Source organism: Balaenoptera acutorostrata, chromosome 13 (assembly GCF_949987535.1).
Source record: "Balaenoptera acutorostrata chromosome 13, mBalAcu1.1, whole genome shotgun sequence".
Classification (NCBI taxonomy): Eukaryota; Metazoa; Chordata; class Mammalia; order Artiodactyla; family Balaenopteridae; genus Balaenoptera; species Balaenoptera acutorostrata.
Genome location: NC_080076.1, coordinates 70792287 through 70805961, shown reverse-complemented (window position 1 = coordinate 70805961; position 13675 = coordinate 70792287). Strand labels below are relative to the sequence as shown.

Sequence of the window (13675 nt, the reverse complement as noted above, 5' to 3'; positions counted from 1 at the left end):
CACGTGGGCTTTAGTGGTTGTGGCATGCGGGGTCAGTAGTTGTGGCTCGCGGGCTCTAGAGTGCAGGCTCAGTAGTTGTGGAGCACAGGCTTAGTTGCTCCACGGCATGTGGGATCCTCCTGGACCAGGCTCGAACCTCTGTCCCTTGCATTGGCAGGTGGATTCTTAACCACTGCAGCACCAGGGAAGTCCCTGTTTGTAGATTTTCTGATGAAGCCCATTCTGACTGGTGTGAAGTGATACCTCATTGTAGTTTTGATTTACATTTCTCTAATAATTAGTGATGTTGAGCCGCTTTTCATGTGCTTCTTGGCCATCTGTATGTCTTCTTTGGAGAAACGTCTATTTAGGTCTTCAGCATAGTTAATATTTTGATCTTGTTCCTTTCATTAATTTCTTAAGTGCAACCATCTTCACATAATTGAGATCATATTGTCTGCATAGGTTTGTATTTTGGTTTGTTTTTTCTAAATTTATTTATTTATTTTTGGCTGCATTGGGTCTTTGTTGCTGTGTGCGGGCTTTCTCTAGTTGTGGCGAGCGGGGGCTACTCTTCATTGTGGTGCATGGGCTTCTCATTGCGGTGGCTTCTCTTGTTGTGGAACATGGGCTCTAAGCATGCGGGCTTCAGTAGTTGGGGCACATGGGCTCAGTAGTTGTGGCTCGCAGGCTCTAGAACGCAGGCTCAGTAATTGTGGCGCTCAGTAGTTGCTCCGCGGCATGTGGGATCTTCCTGGACCAGGGCTCAAATCCGTGTCCCCAGCATTAGCAGGCAGATTTTATTTTTAATTAATTAATTTATTTTATTTTATTTATTTTGGCTGTGTTGGGTCTTCGTTGCTGCGCGGGCTTTCTCTAGTTGTGGCGAGCAGGGGCTTCTCGTTGCATCTTTGCGATGCACAGGCTTCTCATTGCGGTGGCTTCTCTTATTGCGGAGCACGGGCTCTAGGCACGTGGGCTTCAGTAGCTGTGGCTCACGGGCTCTAGAGCACAGGCTCAGAACTTGTGGCGCATGGGCTTAGTTGCTCCATGGCATGTGGGATCTTCCTGGACCAGGGATTGAACCCGTGTCCCCTGCCTTGGCAGGGGGATTCTTAACCATTGCGGCAAGCAGATTCTTAACCACTGCGCCACCAGGGAAGTCCCTTTTGGTTTTTTTCTTAGTATAACTTTAGATTGCCAAGGGAAAGCTTGAGTACGTTTTTGCATTTATTCATTCATTCTCGCAATCAAAAATATATACATGTATAAATATGTATGTTTATAACTATATGTATATATATGAACACACATACATATAATAGTGATACATTTGTATGTAAGGTACTATGTTGGCTGTTTCTTGGAAAGTTTATTGTCTTTCACGGCACAAAAGTTAACTATAATATAAAGCAGACTATGAAGAATGTCCATGTTCTCTTGAAATTCAGACAAGGAACCTCTCTGGATTATCTAAACTTTGTCTCACAAAGTTTCTTTGTTTGTAGATTCCTCTCTTTGGTGCTAAGACTGTTGGCCGGAGAAGTCCTGATGGACCAGTGCTGAGCAAAGCTGAATTTGTTGAGAAAGTTCGTCAGAGTAATCAGGCCTGTCATGATGGAGATTTCCACACAGCTATTGTTCTGTACAATGAAGCCCTAGCTGTTGACCCTCAGAACTGCATCTTATACAGCAATAGATCTGCAGCCTATATGAAAATCCAGCAGTATGACAAGGCTCTGGACGATGCAATCAAAGCCCGACTTCTCAATCCCAAATGGCCAAAGGTAGAAATTTCATTTACTTTCACGGAATCTTTTGTGCTGATTTCTTATTTTAATGTAACACTTTATTGACTGAGTGCAGTTATTAATTTTTTAATAGTCTGTACTTCAGCAAGATGTGGAATGGCTTCATTGAGCTGGTACACTAGTGAATAGCTTCCTTTTTTAATGCTTTGGAAGTATGCTTTCCTTGTCTAAGTTTAATTCTTTTCCTGCATGTTTGAGATGTAAATTTTATTTTCACTCAGTTTCTTGATAGGATGCGTTCTAGTTATTTCTATAGGCTTTGGACACCTCTTTTTTGCACAGATGTTTTATTTTTTTATTTTTTATTTTTTTTAATGAGGATCTTGAATCAGATGCGTATGTTTGATTGATTGATTGATTGATTTTGGCTGTGTTGGGTCTTCGTTTCTGTGCGAGGGCTTTCTCCAGTTGTGGCAAGCGGGGGCCACTCTTCATCGCGATGCGCGGGCCTCTCTCGTTGCGGAGCACAGGCTCCAGACGCGCAGGCTCAGCAGTTGTGGCTCACGGGCCCAGCCGCTCTGCGGCATGTGGGATCTTCCCAGGCCAGGGCTCGAACCCGTGTCCCCTGCATTAGCAGGCAGATTCTCAACCACTGCGCCACCAGGGAAGCCCTGCACAGATGTTTTAGATGGAGTATTATGATCGTGTTTCTTTCCTTCAATTTTAAATAATTTTATTCCCTGTCAATGACTGCTTATTTTCAGAATGGTATTTAATCAGAGAAACTTTTTTTTCCTAATAAATCATTGTAATTATCTATTTTCCCTTGAATAGTTTGTCTTGAGTTGTTATCTTTGTTTTGTATATACTTTATTTTCATTGTGCCTCTTCACCTCCTAACCCCCAGTTTATTTTAGAAATGATTTCTTAAGATGTGACTTGAAGTGTTGAGATTTTTTTTTTATTGAACCACAAGACCATTTCATCCTATTTTTGGCTTTCTGTTGGGTTAACAAAGGTTAATGGAAATTTCCTAGAAGTTTAAAAAAGATTCTTACTGTCTTAATAATATGTCATAGTCATAGCTTTCTACCTTAATTCTGGTAGGTATTTTTGGCCTCATTCAGTGGAATTTCTAGTATTGCTGCTACCTTATGAGTTGTTTAGTATTCTGTAATTCCCTAAAGGATTTCTCTTATACGTATAATCATTGTAAATGAAACAAAATCTGTTTTAAAAAATTGTTGTATGCCAACATTCGGGAGTTAGATTGCTGTTTTCAAAGGACAGACCTAGGTTCAAATTCCTTCTCTTCTATTAATGACAATATGGTTTTGGATAAATCTCTTAACCTCTCTGGGGTTAAGATAAATGGGATGATAATACCTATCTTGTAAGGTTATTTAAGAGTTAGAGATAATATGTTACTTGTACATACTTGGTGTTTGGTGTATAATAGCTATGATTGTGCATTTTTATTAAATGTTCAAATTAGTAAATTATTCTAGCAAGGCTTGGCCTGTGTCTTCTCTTTTTCTTTCTTTCTTTCTTTCTTTCTTTTTTTTTTTTTTTAAGCCTGTGATTGATGTAATGAGCCTGATAAATACAGAGAGCTTAAATTTCAGATCAGATATCTTCATTCCTTTTTTATTGTGGTCCACTTAACTTGTGTCCTTCTTATATTTGTGAATAGCTATAAACTTTTATCTTTTTCCTTTTTCTATGTCATTTCTACTTTCTCTTGTCAACCTCTTGTGATTTTTATACAGAAAATGGCTGAAAAGTTGCACTTTTATGATTATAGATGAAAAATCAACCTTTTTTGATAATTTCAAGTTTTAGTCTCTAATTTTTTTCCCTTATGATAAGTAAATTTATTGTATATTTATAATTTGCATTAATATTTCAACTCCATATTTGGCTTTAAGCAATCTAACTTAGGAACATTTAGAATTATACAAAATATAAATTAGGGTTTGTTATTGAAATCATGAAGGGTCTTTCTGTATAATATGATTCATAATAAAATTAATTTATAAAGAAATTACTACTGCATAAAAAGTTGCATTTTATAAAACTTGCTTTTATACTTACTTTTCTGGGAATATACTCATTATGTAAAAGAAAGTTCATTTATACTCTCTGTCATGAAAATATGCCTGGTAAATTTTTATCAATTCCTTTTTCTTTTAATTTTGACTTTTCTAACTGACTTTTTCATTATGATCCTTTCTGAAATCTTTCTCTGAAATGTCATTGTTGTCTAGTTTGATGTGGTAAAACATACCTTCCAATTTCTTTCTCTCTCTGTAAAAGTTAATTTTTTATATTAAGATGCAAGGGCTTCAGAGGTTGGTTGGAGAGTTTTTATTCACATTTATTTTGTCTGAATGAAAGAATGATTTTGATGTTATATGGGCTGCAAAAGAAGTATGAGCAAAAGCACTATGAGAGCCCCCCCACCCGCAGAAAAGAATAAGCCCAGTCCCATTATGATACCTTATCTCCAACTGCCTCTTAGCTGTTGTCTGTATATGTTCATTCTTTCTGTGTCCTGTTTAAGAAATATTTGTCTTACTCAAAGTTATAAAGTTTTTCTTATCTTTTCTTCCAGGATTTTTATAGTTTCTGCCTTTAAGTCTGTGATTCATTTCAAGTTAATTTTGGGGTATTGTATGAAGTAAGGGTCAAGGTTTATTTATTTTCCATATAGATAACCATGTTCCAGCAACATTTGTTGAAAAGACTGTCCTTTCCCCATTGAATTATCTTTGGCACCTTTGTCACAAACCATTTGATCATAAAAGTATTGGGGTATTTACTGGACTCTCTATTTTGTTCCATTGATTTATTATCTATCTTTATCAAAACCATGCTATTTTGATTACTGTAGTTTTATTTTAAGTTTCAACATCAGATACTGTGAGTGTTCTAGCTTTATTCTTCTTTTTCTAGGTTGTTTTTGCTCTTCTGTCTTTGCATTTTTATATAAATGTAAAATCAACTTATCAATTTCTTCAAAAAACCTACTAGGAAACTAGTGGGATTGCACTGAATTTTTAATTTGGAGAGAATTGCTATCTCAACATTCCAGTCCATAAATATGGTATATCTCTCCATTTATTTAGTTTTTCTTTTATTTCCCTGTACAAATTTTTGTAGCTTTCAGGTCTTGCGCATCTTTTATTAAATTTATTCCTAAGTATTTTGTTTTTTGATGCTATTATAAATGGATTTAAAATTTTTCATTTTCTAATTTTTAATTGCTAGTCTATAGAAAAAAATGTATTTTTTTACTTTGTGTCATGTGACCCTGTTGAGTTTTCTTTTAAGTTCTAGTAGGACTTTTTACAGATCCCTTAGGATCTTTTCTGTACATGATCATGTCATCTGCAGGTAATGACATTTCTACTTCTTCCTTTTTTTTTTTTTTTTGGCATATGCCTTTTATTTCTTTTTCTTGCTTCATTGTACTGGTTAGGATATCCACTACAATTATGCATAGAAATGGTGAGAGCAAACTTCCTTTACTCATTCCTGATCTTAGTGCAAAAGTAGTGAGCTTTTTATTGTTGATGATGATGCCCTTAATCAGGTGGAGGATATTCCCTTCAATTCCTATTACAATTGAGTGTTGAATTTTGTCAAAATTTTTCTTCATCTATTGAAATTATAATACGTATTTTTTCTCATTTAGTGTGTTAATGTGGTAAATTAAATTGATTTTGTTTTGGGATGTTAAGTCAACCTTGCATTCATGGGATACATACCACTTAGTCATTATGTATTATCACTTTTATATATTGTCAAATTTGATTTGCTGTAATTTTGTTAAGAATTTTTGCATCTGTGTTTATGAGGGATATTGATCTGTGTTTTCTTTTCTCATGATGTCTTTGCTGGTTTTGGTATCAAAGTGATACTGGCCTCATACAATGAGCTGTGAAGTGTTCCCTCTTCTTGTGTTTTCTGAAAAAAATTTATGTAGAATTGGCATTGTTTTGTCCTTAAGTATTTGATAGAATTGACCAGTCAAGTCATCTTTACGTGGACTTTTCTTTGTGGGAAGATTTTAATTATGAATTCAATTTCTTTGATTGATATGAGGCCATTCAAGTTTTCTAATTGTTAGATTAGTTTTGGTATTTTGTTTCTTTCAGTTAATTTTTACATTTACTCTAGGTTGCAGATTTATTGGCATGAAGTTGTTAATAACATTCCTTTATTATCCTTTTCATTTCTGTAGGATCTATAATGATGTCCTTTCTTTCATTCTTGCTATTGTTAATTTGTATTTTCTCTCTTTTGTCTCATTAGTCTGCCCAGATGTTTATCAATTTTATTTCTAGACGATCAGTTGTTGGGTTTATTGATTTTCAGTGTTGTACATTTTCTCTTTAATCAATTTCTGCTCTTTATTATTTTCTTCTTTCTAATTATTTTACATTTAGTTTGCTCTCCTTTTCATTTCCTGAGATGGGAGGTTAGGCCATTGATTTTAAATCTTTCTTCTTTTTTAATGTAATCATTTAAAGCTAAAATGTTCTCTCCAATCACTGCTTTTGCTGTATCCCACAAATTTTGACATGTTATGTTTTCATTATCATTCAGTTAAGAATATTTTCTAATTTTCCTTATGATTACTTCTTTCATCCATGAGTTTATTAAAGTTCGTTACTTAATTTCCTAATACTTGGGTTTTTTTTAAAGTTATCTTATTATTGATATCTAACCTGGTTCCATTGTGGTTAAAGAACATGTACTTGGTATGATGTTACGGCTTTTCAATTTACTGAGGCTTGTTTCATGGCCAGCATATGATTTATCTTGGTGAACCTACTATGAGCAATTGAAAAGAATGGGTATTTTGCAGTTGTGAGGTATAAGTCTATGGATATCAACTTGGTCAAGGTGGTTGATAGTGTTGTTCATATCTTCTTTGTCTTTGCTGACTTACATTTGTCTAGTTATTCCATCAATTGCTGAAATAAAGATAAATAGTTTCACTTTATTCATAAAATAAATAGTTTCATTCTTATTTTGGTGTAATAAACTTTTATTGTAACAGTTTTCTCATCAAAAGGTTTCTGTTGTTCCATATTGCCAATTGGCCTGATATTCAAGACTCTGCACAAGTGGTCACATTTCCCCATTTTTTTCTTGCTACTCTGCTGATAAACCTGCTCTTGTTGGTCCAGTCTTTTCCTTTTTCTTCCAATTAAGATTTTGGAATTGGTGATTTTCCCCTTTAATATTGTCAAATTTTGCTCCATGATTTTTGAAGCTCTATTATTAACATATACACTTTTATTATTATTATGTCTTATTGATCCTTTTATCATTATGCAAGGTCCCTCTTTATCTCTGGTACTAATTTTTGTCCTAAAATCTGTTTTGTCTGATATAATATAGCCACTCTAGCCATCTTCTGCTTACTTCTTGCATTATGTATCTTTTTCTATCCATATATTTTCAGTCTCTCTGGGCCTTTACATTTAAAATTCATCTCTTTTGGGCAGCATATAATTGTGTTTTGCTTTTTAAATCAGTTTTGGAAGCCTCTGTCTCTTAATTGGATCTTTGTCCATTAACATTTAGCATGATTATCAATGCTGTTGATTTTGCCTCTACCATTTTATTTGTTTGTCTTCTCTGTTTTTGTTCCTCTGTTACTCTTTTCTGACTATTTGTTGGTTTATGTGAATACTTTTTGAATTGATTTTTTTTCTTGAGAAAGTTTTCCATTGTTTTCTGTGGTTGTTGAAGTTGTTTGGCCAGTAATTCTCTCGGTCAGGATAGAATTGCATACTTTATTTCTTGAGTTGAAGCTCCAGCTTCAGTACAGATATTTTGTCTTTAGTTGAACTGCTTTGAATTTGTTTCATACATGTTAATTCAAGGGTTATCCAAAGATGTTGGAAGACAGAATTTGTGTATCCCTTTTCTGGTTCTTTTCCTTCTGGAATCCCCTTCCTCCTTGGCCAAAGACTATGATTTCCTGTGCTTCAATATTCTGATTCCACAGACCAGAAAGACAGCACTCCTGTTGCCCTGCTGACCTGCAGTCAGCACCTCATCTCTGCACCCTGAAAATGGAAAGTCATTTCACAGCTTTCTTCCTCCAGAATCTGCCTGCTTCTTGTTACTCTCCAGTGCTTTCAGGTAGCTTCTTTTTGTATTATGTCTAGATTTTATAGTTGTTTTCTATGTGGGAGTGGATCCACTAGGATCTTGCTCAGTCATTACTGGAAGCAGAAGTGACATCTTTTCTGTGATCTAAGGTTCCTCATGGTCAGTGGATCCCCCCAACAAACTCATCTTGCTTCTTTGGACAAGGTGGCTTTCTTGATGTTTTGAATTTTGTCATTGGGGTCATTGTTCCTAGTTACCTGGTCTCATACATTTAGGTTATTTATCTCTTTTTCCTTTTTAATTCTTTCCATCAAATTGGTCAATAACCCCTCTGCATTCTTTTTTAAATATATTTCGTATATATCTTATACAGTTTATTTCCATAGTTAGTATTATAGTCTAGGTTCTTATAGTTTCATTCTTATTTTGTTGTGATAAGCTTTTATTGTAACAGGTTTCTCATCAAAAACTTTCTGTTCATATTGCCAATTGGCCTGATATTCAAGACTCTGCACAAGTGGTCACATTTCCCCGTTCTTTTCTTGCTACTCTGCTGATAAACCTGCTCTTGTTGGTCCAGTCTTTTCCTTTTTCTTCTTACTTCTTGTTTATGTCAAGCTCTGTGCCTGGAGTTTTCTTCCCTGCTCCCACTATTATTGGGCTACATAGGATAGGTCCAGACTCTTACTTTTTTTTTTTTTTTTTAATTTAAGTATAGTTAATTTACAATGCTGTGTCAGTTTCAAGTGTACAGAAAAGTGATTCAGTTATATTTATATACATACATATGTATATATAGATATTCATATATTCTGTTTCAGATTCTTTTCCATTATAGGTTACTACAAGATATTGAGTATAGTTCCCTGTGCTATACAGTAAATCCTTGTTGTTTACCTCTTTTATATATAGTAGTATATATATGTTAATCCCAAACGCCTAATTTATCCCCCATTCCCCCCTGCTATCCCCTTTGGTAACCATAAGTTTGTTTTCTATGTCTGTGAGTCTATTTCTGTTTTGTAAGTTCATTTGTGTCATTTTTTTAGATTCCACATGTAAGTGATATATGATATTTGTCTTTCCCTGTCTGACTTACTTCACTTAACATGATAATCTCTAGGTCCAGCCTTGGTTGCTGCAAATGGCATTACTTCATTCTTTTTTATGGCGGTCAACTCTTACTTTTTCCTGGAAGCTACATTGAGCTTCTGTGAATATCATTCATTGTCTGTTGCTAACTTCACTTAATTATTTATATTGTTATATAAACATGTCACTTGAATGTATCTGAGTCTTAAATTGGCTTGAAAATCCCTTGAAAGTTTGTTGTTTATTTATTTTATAGTCCTGATATTCCTGTGTACTTTTTTTTAAACCTCAGTATTTAAATCAATGAGAAAATTAGGAGACACATAATTGTGCGTTTTTTTCTTGAAGACTTCTAAGGATGCAGATGTCACAAACCATAAACTTATCACCTTGATGTTTATTTATTTATTTTAAATTAATTAATTAATTAATTTTTGGCTGTGTTGGGTTTTTGTTGCTGCGAGTGGGCTTTCTCTAGTTGCAGCAAGTGGGGGCTACTCTTCGTTGTGGTGCGTGGGCTTCTCATTGTGGTGGCTTCTCTTGTTGTGGAGCACGGGCTCTAGGCGCGCGGGCTTCAGTAGTTGTGGCACATGGGCTCATAGTTGTGGCGCATGGGCTTAGTTGCTCCATGGCATGTGGGATCTTCCCGGACCAGGGATCGAACCCGTGTCCCCTGCATTGGCAGGTGGATTCTTAACCATTGTGCCACCAGGGAAGTCCCCACCTTGATGTTTAGAAGTTCTTTTTTATTGTTAGCTGAAGACCTCAATAGTTTTAGTCTACTTTTTAATCAGTTCTGGAAGCAATCTAACATTTCTTTCAAATCTCCCACATTGAAACCTTTTGTATGTTTAGCAAGATAGCATAGTATAATGGAAACAGCATATACAGGCACTCCTTGCTTTGCATGGTAGCACAGTACCATAGAAACGACTGTGCAAGCTGAAAAATCTTGCAGTGTGATCATTGTAACAATTTTGATTGTTCTGTGACCTTTACCGGTTTTTGTCAAAATATTAAAAACTTTCTTATTGTAGATTATAAGTGTATAAGGAATGGAAAATATTAAAACTATATTTACTTTTTATTTTTCTATAAAAAGCTTATCCAGAGTTATTTGAACAGTGCTTACTGCCTTCTTCTCATCATGTAATTCACAATACAGAGTGAGCAAATGCCAATGACAATATGCCTTGGCAAACTCTCATACGCCTTTCTAATTTGGATCAGCTTCTAATGTTTTAATCTTTGTACTTTCAGTTTTGTGAAATATCTCTGAGAATTCCTATAATTCCAGTAATTTTACCAGCATCACTTTCTCTGGAACATTTTCAGCTTTTTTGTCAGAACTGCTTTCTTCATTTATGTCCTTAAGTTTATTGTCACTAAGTTCTTCTGACTGAATCCCTTGAACAGTGGGTGTGTCAACATTCCCACAGTCAGCTCTTTCTCCTATAGCTCCCTTTATATTTGATTTGAATTTTACCTTCAGTGTTGTCACTTTTTATTTCTTTGCTACACTCATCTTTGTTGGTCAGTTCTCTCTTCAAAAATTCATTTTTATAAAATGTGCACATGGGGTTTATCACTGGGAGACAAGGAGGCAACACAACTACCTCTTTGCTGCTTGTGTATGGGCTGAATAACAGATGTGCAGTGACCAATCGCTAACAGACTTTGAAACAAATGATGTTTGGTTGCTAATCATGATGCACGTACCCTCATGTACCCTCATTCCTAAAATATATCCCTTTTTAGTTGTATATACTTTAGTTTGATTTCTTACCCTTTATCTTTCTGTTTTGGAATTTTCTTGAATCACATTTTTTCAGACAAGTTAGTTGTGAAGTAGTTACTATCATTTTAGTGTGAATTATGAGTTACAGAAATAGTTTTATTCTTCAAAGGTACTGTAGGAAGAGAAACCCAAAGGAATGATAGTCTTCATGTGGTATAACACTATATAAGGAAAAGTTTCACAGTGGGACTTTCCCATTAATTTTAAAGCATACCGTAAATACCTCCTCGTTCTGTACAGCTCTTCTCATATTCTCATTCATTGATTATACCTGATGACAGAATCCTATCATCAGGTATAATACTTGATGACAGAGTATAATACCTTATTTGTCAGGTATTATACCTGATGACAGTTATATGTAATAAAAAATATTAAGAAATATCATGGCCTCATGTTTCCTTTTGGTTTACCTAAATTATAATAGTAACAAAATATAATAGCTCTTATTGAATGCTTATTTACCAAAGTGTTGTCTGAATCCTTTTATTTGTGATATCAATTTTATACCACATTAAGCTCATGAAGTACATATTATCCTAACTTTGCAAAAGCAAATGTTGATACTCAGTGAGAGGTTAAATAACTTGTCCAGGACATCCAGTTAGTAACTAGAAGAGTTAGATTTTCACCCAGGTCTGTCTGATTCTGAAGAATTTTTCCTTAATCAGTATACTATACTACTTTCCTGGACAAAGGAGTTAATTAATTAAGGAATCGTAAGAGTTCAGAATTCTCTTTCAAGTTTTAACACGATATGTCCATATAATGTTGAGCAGACTGTTCAATTTCAGATTCCTGTGGTATAAACCAGAGTCTGAGATTGCAATTTATTTGCCTTTTACTTGTCATTACAAGTAAAAAAAGTGTTTTAAATGCCTTGGAGCTTAATAACAGAAATACACAAAATAATGCTGCATTTTTATAGATGATAGTATGCATTTGTTATACACTTTTGGGGTATGTGTGCTTTTTATAATTTCAATTCATTTCTTCAGCAAGAAATAAAATTATTTATTGAGCATTTCTATGCGCTAGGCACTGTTCTAAACCTCAGTGATTCAGCCAAGAACAGGGCTGTTACGGCTAACATTCTAGTGGGGAGAAGCAGAAAATAGAGTAATAAATACATATGAAAATGATTGAAAGTGACAAGTGCTCAGAAGACGTAAAAAGACTAGACTAAAGGGAAAGAGTACTGAGAAAAGAGAAAGACAGAATTATGGGAGAGTTTATGGGAGGAGGTGAGATTCAGATGAGACCTGAAAGAACTAAATGTGAAGATCTGGGCAAAGTGCATTCTGGGCAGAGTAAACAGCTAATTTGAACTTGGCTAACTGAAGAAAATAGCATGAAGATCAGTGGAGCACAATGAATGAGTGAGTGAAGAGGAGATAGTAGGAGATGAGGTTGTTGCTGTGGCCAGGAGACAGGTCATGTAGGGCCTTGGCCTTTTAAGCCATTTGTAGGGCTGTAATGTTTTATTCAAAGAATGATGGGATGTGATCAGAAGATTTTAACTAGATGGATAACATATTTAATTTATGGTCAGTCTAGTTAAAGGTTATGAGCGTGTTTAATTTCTACATATTTGTGACTTTCCAAAATTTCTTCTGTTATTTATTTCAAATTTCATCCCATTGTGGTTGGAGAACATACTTTGTGTCATATCAGTCATTTTAAATTTATTGAGGCTTGCTTTATGGCTTAGCATATCTTTCCTCAAGAATGTTCCATCTGCACTTGAGAAAAATGTGTATTCTGCTGTGTTGAGTGGGGTGTTTTATAGATGTGCATTAGGTCTAATTAGTTTATAGTGTTGTTCGAGTCTTCTTTTTTCTTGTTAATATGATGGATGGTCCTATTCATCTTTGGAAGTAGAATATGTATTGAAGTTGAATTGTTGAATTGTCTATTTCTCCCTTCAGTTCTACCAGTTCTGCGTCATGTATTTTGGGAGCTCTGTTGTTTGGTGCTAATATTTTTATGATTTTATGTCTTCCTGAAAGATTGATCCTTTTATCATTACAAAATATCCTTTGTCTGTAGTGACAATTTTTGCCTTAAAAGCTATTTTGTCTGATATTAATATAGCCACACCATTTCTATTTTGGTTACTGCTTATATGGTATATTTTTTTTCTTACTTTTCCTTTCAACCTATTTGTGTTTTTGAAACTGAAGTGAGTGTCTTGTAGACAGCATATAGTTACATCATGGTTTTATTTAAAAAAAAAAAAACTATTCTGCCAGTCCCTCTCCTTTGATTGTAGTGTCTAATCCATTTATATTTAATGTAACTGCTCATAAGTTAGGATTTACACCTGCCTCTTTGTTATACGTTTTCTATATGACTTTTTCGGTGTCTTTCATATGTTTTCTATATGTCTTTTTCTCTTCCTACACTACTTCCTTTTTTTTTAATGTTAAATATTTTCTAGTATACCATTTACATTCCCCTGTTATTGTTGTTGTTGTTGTTTTTACTGTATATATTTTTAGTTATTTTCTTGGTTCCTAGGCATTATAATTAACATTTTAATTTAAAATAATATAGTTTGAATTTATATCAGTTTAGTTTCAAAAGTATACAAAACTTTGCTGTGATATAGCTTCATTCCTTTCTCTTTCCTTTGTGCTATTATTGTCATACAAATTACATCTTTATACATTATAAGCCCTTCAGCATGATCTTATAATTATTGCTTTATGCCATTGTCTTTTTTTTTTTAACACAGTTATTAATTTTATTTATTTATTTTTGTCTGCATTGGGTCTTCATTGCTGCGCGCGGGCTGTCTCGGCCATGGTGCGTGGGGCTTCTCACTGCAGCGGCCTCTCCCATTGTGGAGCACGGGCTCCAGGTGCGCGGGCCTCAGCAGTTGTGGTTCACGGGCTCCAGAGCACAGGCTCAGCAGTTGTGG

General features: G+C 34.7%; 1 protein-coding gene across 2 annotated transcripts in view; it reads left to right on the top strand.

Moving 5' to 3' along the window:
- The window catches only part of TTC28 (tetratricopeptide repeat domain 28), a 593579-nt gene that overhangs the window by 33250 nt on the left and 546654 nt on the right, over window positions 1-13675 (top strand). For both annotated transcript variants that reach the window (XM_057526055.1, XM_057526054.1), the window contains exon 2: window positions 1488-1766. In XM_057526055.1, coding sequence (XP_057382038.1) covers window positions 1488-1766 — 279 coding nt within the window. The remainder of the gene's footprint in view (window positions 1-1487; window positions 1767-13675) is intronic.